Genomic DNA, 17,771 nt, shown 5'->3' with positions numbered 1-17,771 from the left:
GTCAACATTTGCCTGACATTAATATCTGCTATAACGCATGCATGTGTGCATTACGGTAGCACTTTGCCCTCAATTTAGCCAATCAGTGTGTGTGTTATATCGGATACAAGAATTGGCCATATAGTGACAACTTTAATTCCTTTATCCGAATGTTTAATAATAAATCAATTATTCTGGTCAATCTTGTGGAAAATTGCCTGATTTTAGTTGCCCATGGTATATCGTCGCCTAAGTATCAGGCAGACTGGTTTTGTCTGTTCCAAAGCTATCTTTGGGTAAAATTAACAGAACTCTACACTAAAAAATATGCCTAACAACAGCAATTAATTTCATTTCACAAATAAGAATAAACTGTGTACATGAAGGGTTGCTTTCTGGTTAGACCAATCAAGAAACAACAACAAGAATGAATATATCTATCTTGTTAGTTTATTGTAAACTATAAGGATACAGTTTCCATTATTACGCATGGTTTGATGCAATTTAACACCTTGTACGTAATCCACCGAACACTGAACAAGTATTTGTACGGAGTTTATAGGAAACAAGCAGATAATTTGTGCAAAGCGCGACTGAGACCTGTCATGGGCCCTGCTACCGGGCACTGAAAAGGACATTGTTCAGACTCTTTGGTGCCCAAAGAGCAAACGTCTTCTCGTTCGTCAATTTAGCGCCCTCCATTATTTGTTTTTACTGTATCGTAGGGAGGCATGGGAAAAAAGCTTGGGAACTGAAACTTTAATCCTGTTCAGATCAGTGTCCGTACCCAGGAACAGTGCCCTAGTACTATCTTAGGAGGTAGGGGACGTTCCCAGATTTTTGCTCGAGCACCAACAAAAAGCTAAATCCAGACTAGTGACCGGTGTTCCCGATAACCGAGCAGTGGGGTAGTCTGAACGTGGCATAAGATGCAGCATATGTGTAACGTATATAACAAATTAAACATTGATCAAGATACGACAATCTATGATCAGATCGATGGTGTGGCTTTTGGGTCTCCCCTTACTCCTCTCCAAGCCAACTTTATTATGGTACCTTCATAAAAGTCTGTTGTTACAAGACTACACATCTTTCAATGTTTTATTCTATGTAGATGATACCTTTAATATGGTTTTTGTTTGTTTGACTCAGAGTATTGTGCTCTTATGTTTTTTCAATGATATTGACTCTTAGCATCCTTATATTCGGTTTACTATGGAAAAGGAGGTCGACCACAAGTTGCCGTTTCTTAATGTTCTGATTAACAACATGTTCATACAAGCTTGAGCGTATCAGAATCTACTAGATAAATAAGTACGTTGAATGGTTTTCACAACGAGGTAAAGAACATTCTACGCAAAAGCATGTTATCTACCAACACAATAGATCGGGTGATCAGGCAATATATCAACAAAACATGGAAACCTAACACTGGTCTATTGGGTTCCAGTTCTTCAACACATTTTTACAAAGTACCTTATGTAGGCTACTTTTCCAAAGCTGCTAAATATAAGATTAGACAACTCTGTAAGCACTATCGTATTAATCGTAACAATAGATTTGGCGTGAAGGACCCTGTCCCAAAAAGGCTCCCATCGCTGTGGTAACAAGCCGGAATGCTTGCTATGTTGGCGAGTCTTACCTATAACATCTCGCCATATGCATCTGTCAACATCTTTTTTTTCGGACAGGGCCTCTCGTATTTACAAGCATCTTCAGAATTCTGAGGCATACCTCTCGGCGTGTTCATCGGGTATATTTTATCTATTTTAAACCATGCTACCTCTAAATTCTGGCTTAACATCAAAGAATCACTACATTTCCTTCGGGAACTTAAATTAAACTAACAAATTCGGTATGTTAATTCAAGTCTCTCATACAAATTTATTTTTATTTTATTTTTATTTTTATTTTTTTTTGACCATATTATATAAATGCCGAAACATGTCTTAAAACTGCAAAAACCTCGATAACAACATAAAACAAAAGAAACAAAAGAAAAAAAGCAAAGTGACAACTGGGTGTCAGTAAAACGCGGGGTCGGGGCCGGGGTCGGGGTCGGGGTCGGGGTCGGGGTCGGGGTCGGGGTCGGGGTCATTTTTTTTATTTTTTTTTTTTTCTTTCTTTTTTTTTTTTTTTTTAACATCACAGGTCATTTGTGGGTCAAATAAGGATTAAAGCCAATATAAAAAAGTTAAGTCTCTAAAGCTTACTAGCTTAGAATAGGCCTTCCATGATCGTGCTCGTTTGTTACAGTCAACCCTTGTCACGCGTGACTATTATTTCCGAGAATGAAATAAACATGTGTTCGAATTCCTTTGTAAAGCTCGGCATTTGAATAGAATGTAAAACATTTCTCTGGAAATCTTTCCGAAAAAGACGCATTGACTGACAAAAAAAAAAGATTCAAAATACTTGAGAGACAATTGTTATTCTTGAAATACTTGCGCTGTAATATAAAGAAAAATTCATAGTTTTATACCGTCAATAAACTAGGGAAACGAGAACTCTGAAATCTCATTGCCGACATCAAAACTGACATGTAAACAGGCCTTATCACGGTTTTCGACGCCATTTTGACGAGTAGGCAAACAGGCTTGAAATAACAGTGTTTGTATGGAAATCCGATGTCAAATAATTTTCATAAAACATCGCTGCTAAAAAACTCAAGAATTGTCTTTTTCGGAAAGATTTCCAGAGAAATGTTCTACATTCTATTCAAATGCCGAGCTTTACAAAGGAATTCGAACGCATGTTTATTTCATTCTCGGAAATAATAGTCACGCGTGACAAGGGTTGACTGTAACCAACGAGGACGATCATGGAAGGCAGCGGGGGTGTTCATGAGTTCATGCACATTCTAGTTCAAGAATTTGTTAGTTCAAGGAAATATATTGTCTCGTAGAAGAATAAAAGGTAGTCAATTCACGGAACCAATGTCCGCCAGAATACGGAACTGCATCGAGTGTTGTCACCGATGACCTATTCTAAGCTAGTGAGCTTTAGAGACTTAACTTTTTTATATTGGCTTTAATCCTTATTTGACCCACAAATGACCTGTGATGTTAAAAAAAAAAAAAAAGAAAAAAAAAAAGAAAAAAAATGACCCCGACCCCGACCCCGACCCCGACCCCGACCCCGGCCCCGGCCCCGGCTCCGGCCCCGACCCCGACCCCGCGTTTTACTGACACCCGTGACAACTATTTGTATCCTATCCACCCGGAATTTTCATCCCATGTTACAGTAAATCCAGGTCACGCGTGAACAGTATTTCCAAGAATGAAATGAACATTCGAATTTCTCTTTGTAATGTCCGACGTGTGAATGGAATGTTGGACATTTCTCTGGAAATCGTTCCGAAAAAGACGTATTAACTGAAAAAAAGATTCAAAATACTTGGGAAATAATTGTTATTCTTGAAATATTCAATTTTGTAATGTTAAGAAAAATTCATAGCTTTATACCGTCAATAAGCTAGGGAAATTTATACGGGAACTCTGAAATCTCGTTGGCGATTTTCAAAACTGACATGTAAATTTCAAAACTCCGTTCAAATTTCAAAAATATCGTTCACGCGTGACCTGGGTTGACTGTAAATTGTATGAGAGTCAATCCACGTCACGCGTGAGTGGCGTGACCAGTATCTTTGAATTTTGAACGGAATTTTGAAATTTACATGTCAGTTTTGAACTTCGCCAACGAGATTTCAGAGTTTTCGTAGAAATTTCTCTAGGTTATTGACGGTATAAAGCTATGAATTTTTCTTTACATTACAGCATTAAGTATTTCAAGAATAACAATTGTTTCCCAAGTTTTTACATTAATTTTTCAGTTTATGACTTTTCTTTCAGAAACGTTTCCAGAAAAATGTTCAAGATTCCATTCAAATGCCGGACATTACCAAGAGGAATTCGAATGTTCATTTGATTCTCGGAAATACTGGTCACGCGACAGGTTGGCTGACGGTAATTTTGTGCTTATTTCAAAGTAAGAAACATTTTGTTGCTTTGTCGTCTCCAACAGCATAAACCCTTGTGATCACTATAACTAATTAACAACATCATAATACAGTTTAGTTTCTATCGACGAAAACACTTTCAACTGAATCTGTCTAGAATTGAAATTGGTCACGAGATTCAGCTATTCAATAAGTAACTCTCCACTACAAGGCAAGCTTCCCTGGAAGCTTTGAAATGGCTTAGGCTATTTGTTTACCACTAAACCCTGTTAAATGAAAAAAAAAAAAAAAGGAAGTATGGCGCCAATCTAAAGCCCTTAGCGAACAAACACTTTCCAGAAATCCCCAGAAGATACTCCAACACGGAAATCATCACATTCCCACCTGTTCCACCTGCCCCACCCGTCCCCACAAAGAAGCCAATGATAACGATATCCTTCGAAAGCAGGGTTATCGAATAACCGGTTTTCAGGTTTTCCAGTATTCCAACCACTTACAGACTCATGCCCCCATTTACCAACGTAATAAATACCGCCTTCCCTCCCCCAATTATTACAAGATCTAGCTAAGTTAGAGTTGTCGTCATTCATTCTCCAATACGAACCACAAGAGTCAGGCATATCATCCCTTTGATTGCTAAAGTATTGGACGGCAGCTTCACCTGTGCTGTTCAGAGCCGTGGCGATATGAAATGTGCGCCCTCCTTTCTTTCTGCAGTGAAATCTTACTTGAGTGAAGTTCAGGTATGTTCTCAGCTCTTTCATGACGCTTGTTGTGATAAACGTCTGATTGCTGCTTATTCCAAAAAGTGAAGTGTTAAGTGGCAGCTGAGAGGGAGGTGTTGAGCTTTGCATCACGTAACTGGAGACAAGAAGCCAGCCCCCTGAAGTCAAAGAAGATTAATCGTTATATATGACCATTAAGCAGCCTGTAAAATTGATACAAGTTTCTGCGTATTTTTTTTTGTAATACCCGAGGTGAAACCATCAGATAACGATTAAATTTATCTAAGGCCACGCCTGAAGGTTTTCAACATTTAATGACGAACCTGTGACATAACCAACTTTGACATGCGTGAGTGATCTGTGACTCACAACAATTTGTTATATTAATTCAAAGTAATCGAAATTTAAGTACATGCGTTTCTTCTTTGCTGTGAAAACCCAATTAAAGCCTTGCATGTTCATTTGACAAAAAAACGTTGACTAGTTTTAGTGCAAATGAACTGTTTCCTTAGGTAAAGTATTTTGGGAGTCTTCCTGGAGATAAAAAATGGACAAAATAGGGCGAGTGCATTTTCTAAAAATAAAGAAAACGTGTTATTTTTGGACGGTCGATAGCTCGCCTCGTTGCCATGGTAAAAGTACCTAGTTTAACAACAAGTAGCAAAATACATTCCTTCTTAGTTAATCTTGCACCATGCCACCCCCTGCTACCCCACCGTGCTGGGGCACCTAGAACTACTTGGTATGTAAATAACGTTTACTAACACCTGTATATACTTAAAAACTGTGTTCGGCAAACTCTATTTCTTGCCGAAAACTAGATTTTAATTCAGATTCGCAAATCCGTCCAACATTGAACTATATTTTCCCCGAGTTTACCGTCTTCATTAATAAGGTCGTGAAATCGAATTAAACTTGGTTTGTGATTCATGATTTTCTCTCAAAAACGACGGCAAAGTTTGCATAAATTGCTATTAAATATTTGCTAGAAAAAGTTGTGATTTTGAACGAAAATGTTACAAGCTTACTTTGTCTCCAAAAATTGCTTACGGTTAGAAAAGAAATCTGCTCTAACCTCACGTTACCAGACACCTTTGGTGTGCAACAAGCTTGTTGTTACGACTCGTGTGCGAGGAACATTTGAAAAAATATCCCCGTGCTGTATGTTGAGGTTTTCTTCCAAAGAAAAAAAAAAGAAAAAAAGTTTTTTTTTTAGTTTATACTTCCATCCGATTTTTCGACAAGCGCAGTCGAAGTAATCTATTTTAAACACGCATACGCAAGAAAATGTGTAAGGTGGAAAGATTTTAATCCTCACCTCCGTCAGTAGTCATGTCGCAGTAAACTTTCAATGGATCGCCACTCCATCCAGGGTTGATCCAGTACTCCCCATCTTCCTTGGAGGAACCAGAGTCCAGGATGTCCTTGCATGATCTTGCAGGAACTTCGAAATACCAGCCCCGTAGTTCTAAAGTTATGAAATTCATGTTAATGTATATCAACTCCCAGTAACCCTAATTGACCATTTCCGAGTTGCTGTGAACCTCACTATGGAAGCGAGGCTAAGTGCAAAACTTTTCACAAGAAATTAGTTTTGTTTGCATGTGAATGAAAACGAATTTTCATAACGAAAATTTCGCACTTAGCCTCGCTTTCATAATGAGGTTCAAAGCAACTCGGAAATGGTCTATTAAAAACAACAGAAAAAATGAATAAAGAACAAAGTAAAGCAGAAAAGTCAAAAAAAAAAAAGACAGCGATTTAAACGCTTGGAAGATCTACTGAAATTAAGGCAAATTAGAACCTTTTTTTAAGGTATTTATCCCACAAACATGGCCATGATCGTTACTTTCTTTTTTTCAGAGTGGGCATTGCATTGAAAAGGTACCTAGAATCGCTGGGATGTATGTACACACTTCCCATTAAAACACAGAACGGTGCGTTGTATAATAATTTGCCGCCCTCTGATTTATCATAAACCATCCTTCGTTTGCAACCCAGAAATTATCGGTCCTTCCGTATATACATTACCTTTTCATCAAACGCATCTCGTTCTTCAGGCATCAGGCGGGCATGCCGTCAAGGCAATCGAGAGTTCTTGCGAAATAAGAAATAGAGCTGCGAACTTTTGCAACTGACAATAGAACTGTACAAAGTCAGTGAAAGTTTTTTTTTTTTTTTGCCGAACTTTCTTGAAGAAAGGGAATATATAAATTCATACATTTGAACTGCGGAAGAAAAAATGAATAAGTAAATGATCATTGCAGTTATGTACGCAACTTAAGCAGTTGGGAAAAGAAAGCCTGGAAAATAATCAGGCTTGAACGGATTCAAACCCTTGACCTCTGCACCGGTGCAGTGCTCTACCAATTGAGCTATACAGCGGGAGTTGGTCAATTTGTGAATTCGTAGTGATGGTATGAAAGTGATATATGAAAACTCATATATTTCAGGCTGCGGAAGAAAGAATGAATAAGTGAATAAGTTCAAATTCCCGTTCAAGCCTAAATTTTTGTCAGGCGCGTACATATTAGAACTGCCCGATAATTTAGATCATTTAAAAAGCATGCAAAGGCAGAATTAATGAAGAAATAAGACACCGGTATACATACCATAGTCTACTATTACATTGTTAATTATTATTGGCAGTAGCAATTTTACGTTGTTATCTATATATCAAGAATATGTAAGTAATAATATTTCATATCGTTAGTCTTATTAGTATTATATATACATATTGTAAATTAATTCTGAAAAACCCCTCGGGGAGAATTATAAAAAAGTATTATTGTAAAGTATTGTATTGCGATGGTTATTCACTTATTCATTCTTTCTTCCGCAGTTCAAATCTATGAATTTTCCTATATTCACTTTCACCCATCACCTCTACGGGAATGTTAAGTCAAATCTCGGCCTATCGTAAAAACTCGCTCTCTTTTATTGCGCGTAACCTCAGCGAGAAGATTGTTAACGATTGTGCGTTTGAAATCCCTCGGACCTTCTGTTCATTAATAAGCAGATAATTTTTTACTGGCAAAGTACCATAAGCCTGTAAATTAGTAATAACTAGACATTTGATGGTCCGCGTAAGTGTAATATTTTAATTTTGGGTCCCAACATTTAAATATCACAGTCGTTTCGCTGGAGTCTAACCATATTCTGCAAATAATTATTGTGGGTGTTTCGCTGTTCACACCCTTACGGGGACGTAATTTTCACTTTAAACAGTTATGTATCAAAGAAGTTGCCAATGTAATCTTGTTCTATCTCCCTGATGAAGTCTGTAGTTATCAGACGAAACCGGTCGGAGAATAAATAAAACTTGAATCATGATCATCAAGATTTCTTTGTTGATATTACCGACAACTAGTAAAATAATAAATAAATAAATAAATAAATAAATAAATAAATAAATGAATAAATAAATAAATAAATAAATAAATAAATAACATGTAGGATGATAACTTCAGTTTCTGATTTCTTAGCCCAGCCGTTACTTCATTTAGTGATGTATCGATAATCGGAAAATAATAATCATAATCAAAAGACAAATCTCGTTCATCTCCAAGGGGTCAAATCCACCCCAATGTACCAGGAAAGAAACGGCATCTACCTGAACATGAGTGACCATCGCCAGTGTAACCAGGGTTACAAGTGCAATTGTAGTGTCCAACAGTGTTCATACAGGTTGCATTCTCGTTGCAGTTGTGGATGCTGTTGCTGCATTCATCAATATCTACATCATTAAAGAGTAACGAACAAGAAGTAGACTGATCAGACGATGAAAATTGAATTGGATTAATGAATGGAATGGCAAATTTGTTCCAAGCTCATTTATTTTGAGCTGCTTCTATCCAAATCCACTTAATTCGGACATGTATGTATTTCTTAACATTTATTTATCATATATATGTATATTTATTTAATGAATCCTTTCTTGCGGCTTGTATATCAGAAGATATTGTCCGAGGCTGAAATATTGTCTGATAAAAGAATAGTTGGCCAAAACGCGAGGCTTAGCGGGGAACTGTGAAATTTTGAGGACAACCTCTCAAGTCGGAAAAAGGGTTCATGTATTTTATAACCCTCCTATTATTTCTTTACACACGCTTTTTCATGTGCATGTCACGATTAAAGATGACGTTAACAACAAGAGAATCTTGATAGGTTTACTCGATTTTGTTTACACAGCGATTGGAGGACATTTTGACAGATTGTCATGTCAAGTGTGCGCTTTATAACGCCCTAAAGATCAAAGATCGAAAACATGAATGAAAACGCAGCTCAGTTTTTCTGAGTGCTTCGACACTTTCATTGTTGCAAAAATGAACAGCAAAAAATTTACAATCTTAGTCCATAGCTCCGTTGCTTTCGCTGTCCTTTGGGGGCTGAAGATGAAATTACAGGCATCGAAAGTAAAGAAAGAAAAAACCGCTAAGGAAGGAGAGCTTTCCGGAAAGTAGAACAAGAATGGAATTGGTTTTGCTGCTCGTTTCTTTCTTTTGTTTCCGTCCAAATAAATCAGACAACGGATATCCAATCGGACGGTGTTTATTTTATTAAAAGTCTGCTAATGATCCCTATATTCGTTCTACTTATTGACTGCGGGTATGCTCTTGAAACTCCAGACAGAGGAGAAGTAAATGATTAGGCAATGATGAGATTGAACTGGTTTTATAAAGGGAATGGTAAATTTGACACAATCACAATGATTCATTTTGAATTACTTCCACCCAAATTCACCTTAATACAGATATAAAAACGAGTTATACCTGAGCATAAATGACCATCGCCGGTGAAACCAGAGTTACAAGTGCAATTGTAGAGTCCAACAGTGTTCATACAGGTTGCATTCTCGTTGCAGTCGTGGATGCCGTTGCTGCATTCATCAATATCTACATCATTAAAGAGTAACGAACAAGAAGAAGACTGGTCAGACAACCGTGAAATTGAATTTGATTTGTGAATGGAATGCGAAATTTGACACAATCACAATCATTCAGTTTGAAGTACTTCCACCCAAATTCACATTAATTAATACAGTTAAAAGACGAGTTATACCTGAACATAAATGACCATTGCCAGTGTAACCAGGTTTACAGGTGCAATTGTAGTGTCCAACAGTATTTACACAAGAGGCATTCTTGTTGCAGTTGTGGATGTCTCTCGAGTTGCATTCATCGATATCTAAAGAATTGGAGAATTATGATTGAAGGAGGAGTAAAGCCGGTTAGAAAAGGATGTACTGAAACGAGATGCTTATAAGATGAAAGGAAAATTATAGCTGAACACACGAGTTGATCAAACTGATAGCCTAAAAAATAAATGACCAAAATAATCAATCAAACAGGATATTAAAAATAGAAAACGAACTCAAATAAAAATCTTCAAAATTTCTTTTAGGAGCAAACGTTTAGCAGTGCTATTAGTCATTAGTTATTTCATGATGATGAGAAGTTGACATTGTTGGACTTATCTTTCCTTTAGTAATCCGTGAAAGTTGCATTAAACCAACTTTCCGAGGTCTCTGATTATCAAGTAACCTTTAAGTTACCGATCATTATCAGTTTATTAATAAACCTTTAGCTTGCCACACAGAAATATTATGAAAATCAAAGAACCATTAACAAACCGGTCCGTGTTCTAGCTGAATACGCTGCAAGAGTTTATGGACTTTTGGACGGCATTGTATTTGTGTCATATTTACCTTTTTCGCAATTTTCTCCTGTAAATCCGGATGCGCAAACACAAAGGTATTGCTTGTCAGTGTACCCATACAGGCATTTGGCGTTGTTGAGACAAGGTTTGAGAATCGAGCAAAGATTCTGATCAGAAAAAGAAGCACACATTTGTCAATACACTGCTTCTATCCTCTCCTGCTCGTTAACTATTATTCTATGAGCACGCACTCTATATTAAATAAAACGAGTTAGAGAACGCTTAACCATTGGTTCACGCTTAGCGTGTGTGTATCGAGTTATGGATGCACGCGGGAAGTTTGAGGAGGACGAGGGAGGCGTAAGGGTTGCTCGAGGCGCAGCCGATTGCTCTTCAGACTTTCCAAGTGCATCCATAACTCGATATACGCACAGCTAAAAGCACAAACCACTTCTTTGGTAACGTGAATTGACAACAAAGTAGTGCGCGGGAAACAAGTTTTGTTCCTAATTGGTTACAAAATTATCTTAACGTACTGTAAAGAAAAACAGAGGTTCTTATTGCCTGGTTACAAACACGCCACAATGGTATGGTCTGAACAAAAAAGTTTCCTTTGAAATTGTCAATGAAAATTTGCTTCTTTGAGTTAGTTCAAAGTCAACGAAAATGTAGACAAACGAGTTTTCAATCCCACACAATTTTTAAGTACTGAAATGTTCAAATCAAGGTTAAAGCCGGGAACTAGGGTTCGATTCACGGCGATGTTTAAGTTGTGCACGGTACAGTTGGAGAAGACTCAATTCCAGGAAAAAAAATTGGGCAGCTCTTCACTATTTTCGTCCATTTCTGTGGAAACTTTGTAAAAAGTAAGCGACGGAAACCCATGTTTATCTGATTTACACAGGCCCGTTAGGAACTCACGGCCATGCGTTTGTTGACAAATGTACCGTGATGACGCCAATAGCAATTAGATAGAGATGCACGCACGCTATGTTAGAAAACGCAACTGATAAGGCTATTGGTACATTTTCTCGCCGTCATGTAAGAACAACAAGAACAACAAAGTGAAGACAACACAACATAAATTCAAGGAATGTGGAGAACATAAACACACGACGGTAAACCTGTCATTTTTTTTTTCTCAACTGGTTTTTACTTCAGCGCCGCTCGTACCAATTCTGTTCCTGGATAATTGGACGATGAGCTCCAGGTATTCTTTACAAAGCTGAACAAATTCAGTGAAACGATTCGAAAACAAACAAAGAAGCACAATGGCAGAAAAAGATCTTGCATTTTTGGCAGTAAAGTACGGTAAACGTTAGTGATTGTGTGAATTTTATTGTAATCATTGTCTAAATCATTGCCATGGAACCTGGTAGGTATTTCCACTAGATCTGTGTTTTGCAATCAATCTGCAATGCGGAACCATTTTTGAATTCCATCAAGCTGAAGTAGAGTTAAATTTGGTCTTATTTTCTTCATCTGGAACAGTCAATCTAAGTGGAAGTCAGATACAATTAAATAATAAAAAAAGAAATAACCAGGTTATGATAAATGAAAACGGATTTTGACATGTGTAGCAAAAAATAAATGTTTTAGCCGTCGGAGAGAATAGGCTTAATAGGTTTATGAATTTTTAAAGAATGCAGTTTTTTGATTGATGGGCCCTTTAATAATGAAGAGACGTTTCTCCTCAAAATGATTCGCTGATTTTCTGCATTCAAGAGAAACATTTTTCAGTTCGTTTCTTGAATGACACTTTCGTTGACCATATTTGCTCACGGCAGGTTTATGACCTGGGAGCATGATTATGAATTGATACCTTGTCGCAGTTATCCAATAGACATTCTGGAAATACAATACCCTTATTCCAGGCTTTGATTATCAACATTAGCTTAAAGGAGCTTTTCTTTTTATCTTAACGCGGCAATGTCAAGTAAGTACATAGCCTTTATTGTCAGAGGCATATTCAGTTACCTCTGTGGCTCCATATGTCCAGCCAGGTCTTCTTATAAGATCTTCCGGATGCTGGAAGTGATCCGAATTACTCAACTCGCATATTATTTTGTTGTTAATTCTTGGTCCAATGTTCACTGAAGCGCATTCACTCTCCATAAGGCAATGATGTTCGCATAATCTGTATGTACTTCCAATGGTAAGATTCAAAATTACGTGGGCCTTCAAGTAATGGCCATCGTTTGGTGGGAGAAATTTGATAGTTCGACAGCCAACTAAAAACGCAAGAAAATCATTAGTAGAAAATACTATTACAAATAATAAATATAGGGTGGAGAAACTTGCACACTTGACCATGACAATGGTAATGGCAATGACAATGACAATGACAAGTACATTGACAATGGCAAGGACAATAGCAATTAAAATGAACTTTACAATGGCAATGGTTATGGCAATGGAAATGACAACGACAACGACAATGACAATAACAATGGCAGTGGCGATGACAATGACAATAACAAGGACAATGGCAATGGCACTGGCAATAACAATGATAATGACAGTGACTATGACAATGGCAATGGCAATGGCAATGGCAATGGCAATGACAATGACAATGACAATGACAACGACAATGGCAATGACAATGACAATGACAACGACAATGACAATGACAATGACAATTACAACCACAATGACAATGCCAATGGTAACGGTAATGATAATGACAATGACAATGACAATGACTATGAGAATGGTAATGGCAATGGCAATAACAATGCCAAGGACAATGACAATGATAATGACAACGGCAGTGGCACTGGCAATAACAATGACAATGACAGTGACTATGACAATGACAATGGCAATGGCAATGACAGTGGCAGTCACAATGGTAATGGTAAACATAAAAATAACAACAATGGCAATTACAATGACAATGACAATGACAATGACAATAGTAATGATAATGTAAGGGCAATGGTAATGGCAATGACAATGAAATGATTATGACAATAAGAATGACAAGGACAAGAACACTGACAATGACAATGACAATGGCAATGACAGTTGCATTGACCGTGGCAATGACAATGACAATGGCAATGGAAATGGTAATGAACAATGGCATTGACAATGACAGTGGCAATGACAATTGCAATTGCAGTTGCAATGACACTGACAATGGCAATGACAGTGTCAAGGACAGTGGCATTGACAGTGGCGATGATAATTACAATGCCAATGACAATGGCAATGGCAATGGAAATGGCAATGAACAATGGCAATGACAATGGTAATGACAATTAAGATTGCAATGACAATGGAGATGACAATGGGAATGGGAATGACAATGACAACCACAATGACACTAAAATGAGAATGACAATGAGAATAACAATAACAGTGACAATGGCAATGAGAGTGAGAATGAGAATAATAATCAAAATGACAATGGCAATGGCAATGAGCATAAGCATTAGAATAAAAATGACAATGAGAATAGCAATGGCAGTGACTGTGACAATGGCAATGTTTACAACAATGGCGATGCAGTGGCAGTGACAATGGTAATGACAATGACAATGGGAATGTTAAGAACTATGACAACGGCAATGGCAACTACAGTAGTAATGACAATGACACTGGCTATGTAATGAAAATGAGAATCAAAATAACAATGACAATGGCAATAAAAATGACATTATAACATAGCTAGTAAATTTGTGAAATCAAATTTATTTTGCGAGCGTGCTTCATATTCCTATTGTGCACGCTGATGACGTCAGCAAACAAATGCCTCGAGAAGAAAAATTTCTCCGCTAGTGACTTCGACATTTTGCGTTCAAAAACGGAGAAAAACTTCAACAAAAAGTTTAACTACAGATGGCAAGAAGCGAACCAGCTGATGAAGAAGATCTGCCAACTTTTTCTTTGGGATTGGAGTTTTTAACTCCTCCCCGCCCCCCCCCCCCCCCCCCCAAAAAAAAAAATCTAAAGAAAAGGAAAAAACAACAAGCAAGACCCTTGTCATCGTGTCTCGCAAAGCTGTTAATTTTCAGACGCCAATTTCGCTTTCTCAGAGGAAAAACACACCTTTTCGAAACGATAAACTGAAAGAAAAACTGTTAAAGAATACTCCACATTTTCAACGGCGAAAATCCGATCAAAAACGGCGAAGAAATTGTGCTTCAAGGACAAATTGTCGTTTAATCCAGCCGACGAGCAAGCGGACATTTCACGCAGATCATTATTTAAGCCACGGACTTTCTTGGTAATGTTCAAGTACTTGCAATACGAGAATCCAATTAACAAGAAATTACAGGTTTGATTGTGAATTTGTACTTAAGCTTAAATACTTTTCTAATTGACTGATTCTTTGTATTCCTAACAGTTTTTTGCGAAATTTTTGAAAACCGTGGTCTGCACGTGGGTTTGATCACGTTTACTACAATGGACTTGCAGCTCTTTCAAATCGCGTGGGCGTTTATCATCTCGGATTTCAAATTGTACTCTTTTGCTTAGACTTATCTGAATAAATTTTTCATTTAGGAAAACTTCAGTTGTCTGTTTCCTTTCTATATTTTCATTGATGAAACGTGACAAATACGTAAATCTTGCGTAAACAAACACATGCCCTCTGGAGCGGAAAGAATTCTCCCATGTAACGCGAGGATAATATTTTCAAGTTTGTTTTTTGGAAAATTTTTACTGAATTGGCAAACAGTGTATTTTATTCGATAATTAGAAACTATAACTATTGAAATCAAAGGCGTGTTGCTTTTTTTTACCCTGTAAGTTGGGTATTTTTACTGAACATGGGGTTGTTTATTACCACTTTGCACATTAGGTGAATGTTTGGAAAACCTCTGGTCAACCTAGAATCCACGGGTTACAGTGCGCGTTGAAAATGTTATAAAACAATTGATTCATGCGACAGCTGTGAGTTCATTGAGATATGAAGCACTTGGGAAGTTTGGAGAGCACTCATGAAGCTAGAGTTGCTCTCGGCTACGCCTCGAGCAACTCTTACGCATCTTTCGTGCTCTCCAAACTTCCCGGGTGTTTCATATCTCGATGAAGCACGCTGACGCATGAATCAATTGTTAAGTGACTATGGCAATGGATATGGAAGTGACAGTGACAATGACGATTGCAGTAAAAATGACAATGACAATGACAATGGCCTTCTTATCCCGCACAAGGTTGTCATTACAAGCGTGTTGTAAAGTTGGCCCAGTAGCTTTCAACAGCTGTAGGTTCCTCAGGTTGAACTCAAACTGTCATTGGTTGCTTAGGGGTTATGTGGCCTTAAATAAATTCAAATATGTCCCAACCAATCCCGCTCAGTATACAATTCGGCTATTGTTACCCGCGCGTGACACGTGATACCCGTGGTGTGTTGTTTCTGTAAGGGCTTCCGATGGACGCGTCCACAAAAAACGGAGCTTTGTTTTTGAAAACAAAATGGAGCCCGAGGTAAAAAATAACGTTTCTTTACTGTATCAAAACGAAATATAAAGTACCTGTTGGAGCAGAAGGATTCAGAAAACACAAAAAAGGCAACGAAAAATGCGATTGCTACTCTTCTTGTATTTTTAAAGGAAGTTTCTTCACAAGAGGTACCCGTTGAAAAGTTGGAGGAAATGTCAAAAGAAGAGTAGAGTTAACAGAAAAGTCTACCTTGATGGGACTTAGATTCGGTCGTCAAAGATACTTTCTACTTAAAAGAAATTTCGATATCGTAAATGAAAATTTCAGTCTTTGCAAGTATTCGAAATAAACACTGTTGAGTGAAACTGCAAGGCTATGGCAAAGTGGATCATCACAACAAAATTTAAAGGGAAGACCTGTGAAAATTTCAGCCGTTACACAGTCCAGCTTCCTCAGATACAAGAACTCTCTAACAAGTTGTTTGGTTTAATCTTATGTTCCTCTTACTCCGTAGCGGACGAGAAAATCTTCAACATTTCACCAAGCAGACTTTCGCTGTACAGGCTGATGCGACAGAAAAATAAGTTTATCTGGCGATAGACGAGCTAGACAAAAATCTCAGAGGGAAAGATAACCCTAACGATTCTTCAGGTGAAAGACATATGTGTGAATGACCTAAAGTCTGTTTTGCCTAGTAAAGGCTTTTGAACTTTACCCTTCAAAGTCGAATCCCAAAGTATTTTGCTCGTGGCAAAGACTTAAAGCGAGATAAAATGTTAAAGAATTTATTAAAATCTGGTATTACAATGCCACTGTCGGAAAACAATATTCTTTAGGCACATTATACAAGGAGATAAAACTCTCACGGCGGTGCTAGTATTCAGGATAAATGGGTGTGCCAAAATACGTGTAAACCAAGTTAAAGCGAGCCTCCAGTTCTACAACAATACGACATCTCAAACAAGCCACACATTCGACGCATCTGTGGCTGAGATGACACATTTAACTCTTCCTGTTTACATAGATCCCGAATGGGTTTTCTAGGCGAAACAATAATGGGTGATAGATGACGATAAAATTAGAAAAAAAACTAATGCCAGAAAAAAGCTTATTAATGTTGCGAACAGTTGTTGATGAAAAGTAACGTTTTGAGTAAACGTTATTCGTGCAAGAATACAAAAAAGGTACCTATACTGTCGATAGAGGAGGGGGAGAATACACACTGAATTCAAATGGAATATTAGAATAGAAAATTATCTGAAAAATAACTTTTTTGCAAGCTGACGGCGGTATTTGCTGTACAAGTTGGCATGACATTAAAAACAATTTTCGGCAAACGCCATTCGTGTGATTATTAAAAATAGCGATTGACAATTCGAGGGCCAGAAAAGGGACATATTTGACGGTACCGTATGATAAACTCCCAAGAAAATCTTATTCCAAACCTGCTCCCGACATCAGTAAAACAAAAAAATTGTTTCCTATTACAGCAAACTACAACTGTATGTTGCCACTCGTATGTAAATAGCTTAAACAAAACTATACGCAGCCGTTCAAATGGTGATTATTAACTATGGTAAATTCAGAGAAAACCTGTCAAATATATAATTTCACTCAGCTGGCAACTTTATGACGGCGCCTTGATCTAAAACGATCAATTTGAGAGAAAAACATTAAAAATAAGAAGGCTTATCGTCTAGAAAATGAAATAAACAAATTGCATTTTGCTATGTCTTTATTCGTTCCATTTCGTTGCCTATTCTTTCATCATCGATCAAAAGTAGATCCACAGGTTTTAGAAATCATCGAGGAAGCATTAATACACTCAGTATGGGAAAATCTTTCGCCCAGAAACCTTAATTTGCACCTTTTTCTGGCCATACTGATTGGCTACCATTTCGACACACGAAAGAAAGTAAACATTCAATCCACGGCGAACGAATTGGATTACAGTTAGGGAAACATTGAGAATAACAGGAAAACAAAACCGATTCTTAACATCAAGCGTATATTGTCTCCTTCAAGGGAATTCTCATTCCCACGAATTACCATCGTCT

At 37.5% G+C, this 17,771-nt stretch overlaps 2 protein-coding genes, 1 long non-coding RNA gene and 2 pseudogenes across 8 annotated transcripts in view; 3 read left to right on the top strand and 2 right to left on the bottom strand.

Annotated features, from left to right (window-relative positions):
* The window catches only part of LOC146461180 (peroxidasin-like), a 163,516-nt gene that overhangs the window by 95,944 nt on the left and 49,801 nt on the right, over positions 1-17,771 (bottom strand). The window lies entirely within an intron of this gene.
* LOC146461181 (uncharacterized) overlaps positions 1-17,771 on the top strand; it is a 90,257-nt gene that overhangs the window by 39,546 nt on the left and 32,940 nt on the right. The gene's annotated exons all lie outside the window — the stretch shown is intronic.
* The window catches only part of LOC146461183 (uncharacterized), a 78,616-nt pseudogene that overhangs the window by 46,213 nt on the left and 14,632 nt on the right, over positions 1-17,771 (top strand). The gene's annotated exons all lie outside the window — the stretch shown is intronic.
* Positions 3,820-17,771, bottom strand: part of LOC146461182 (uncharacterized) — a 31,734-nt gene continuing 17,782 nt past the window's right edge. The window contains exons 2-8 of one of the 4 annotated variants that reach the window (XM_085087048.1): positions 12,298-12,551; positions 10,370-10,487; positions 9,724-9,849; positions 9,435-9,557; positions 8,276-8,398; positions 5,981-6,130; positions 3,820-4,820 (exon numbers count right to left, since the gene is read on the bottom strand). In XM_085087048.1, the coding sequence (XP_084943174.1) occupies positions 4,255-4,820; positions 5,981-6,130; positions 8,276-8,398; positions 9,435-9,557; positions 9,724-9,849; positions 10,370-10,487; positions 12,298-12,551 (1,460 nt within the window). In that variant the 3' untranslated portion in view covers positions 3,820-4,254. Of the gene's footprint in view, positions 4,821-5,980; positions 6,131-8,275; positions 8,399-9,434; positions 9,558-9,723; positions 9,850-10,369; positions 10,488-12,297; positions 13,109-17,771 lie in introns of those variants that run through there. The other 3 variants (XM_085087049.1, XM_085087050.1, XM_085087051.1) reach the window with 3 other exon arrangements.
* LOC146461184 (uncharacterized) lies at positions 15,777-16,591 on the top strand (annotated as a pseudogene).

This window comes from Pavona decussata, unplaced genomic scaffold (genome assembly GCF_977016875.1).
Source record: "Pavona decussata unplaced genomic scaffold, jaPavDecu1.1 SCAFFOLD_201, whole genome shotgun sequence".
Taxonomy (NCBI): Eukaryota; Metazoa; Cnidaria; class Anthozoa; order Scleractinia; family Agariciidae; genus Pavona; species Pavona decussata.
This window is presented reverse-complemented; position numbering and strand designations above follow the sequence as displayed.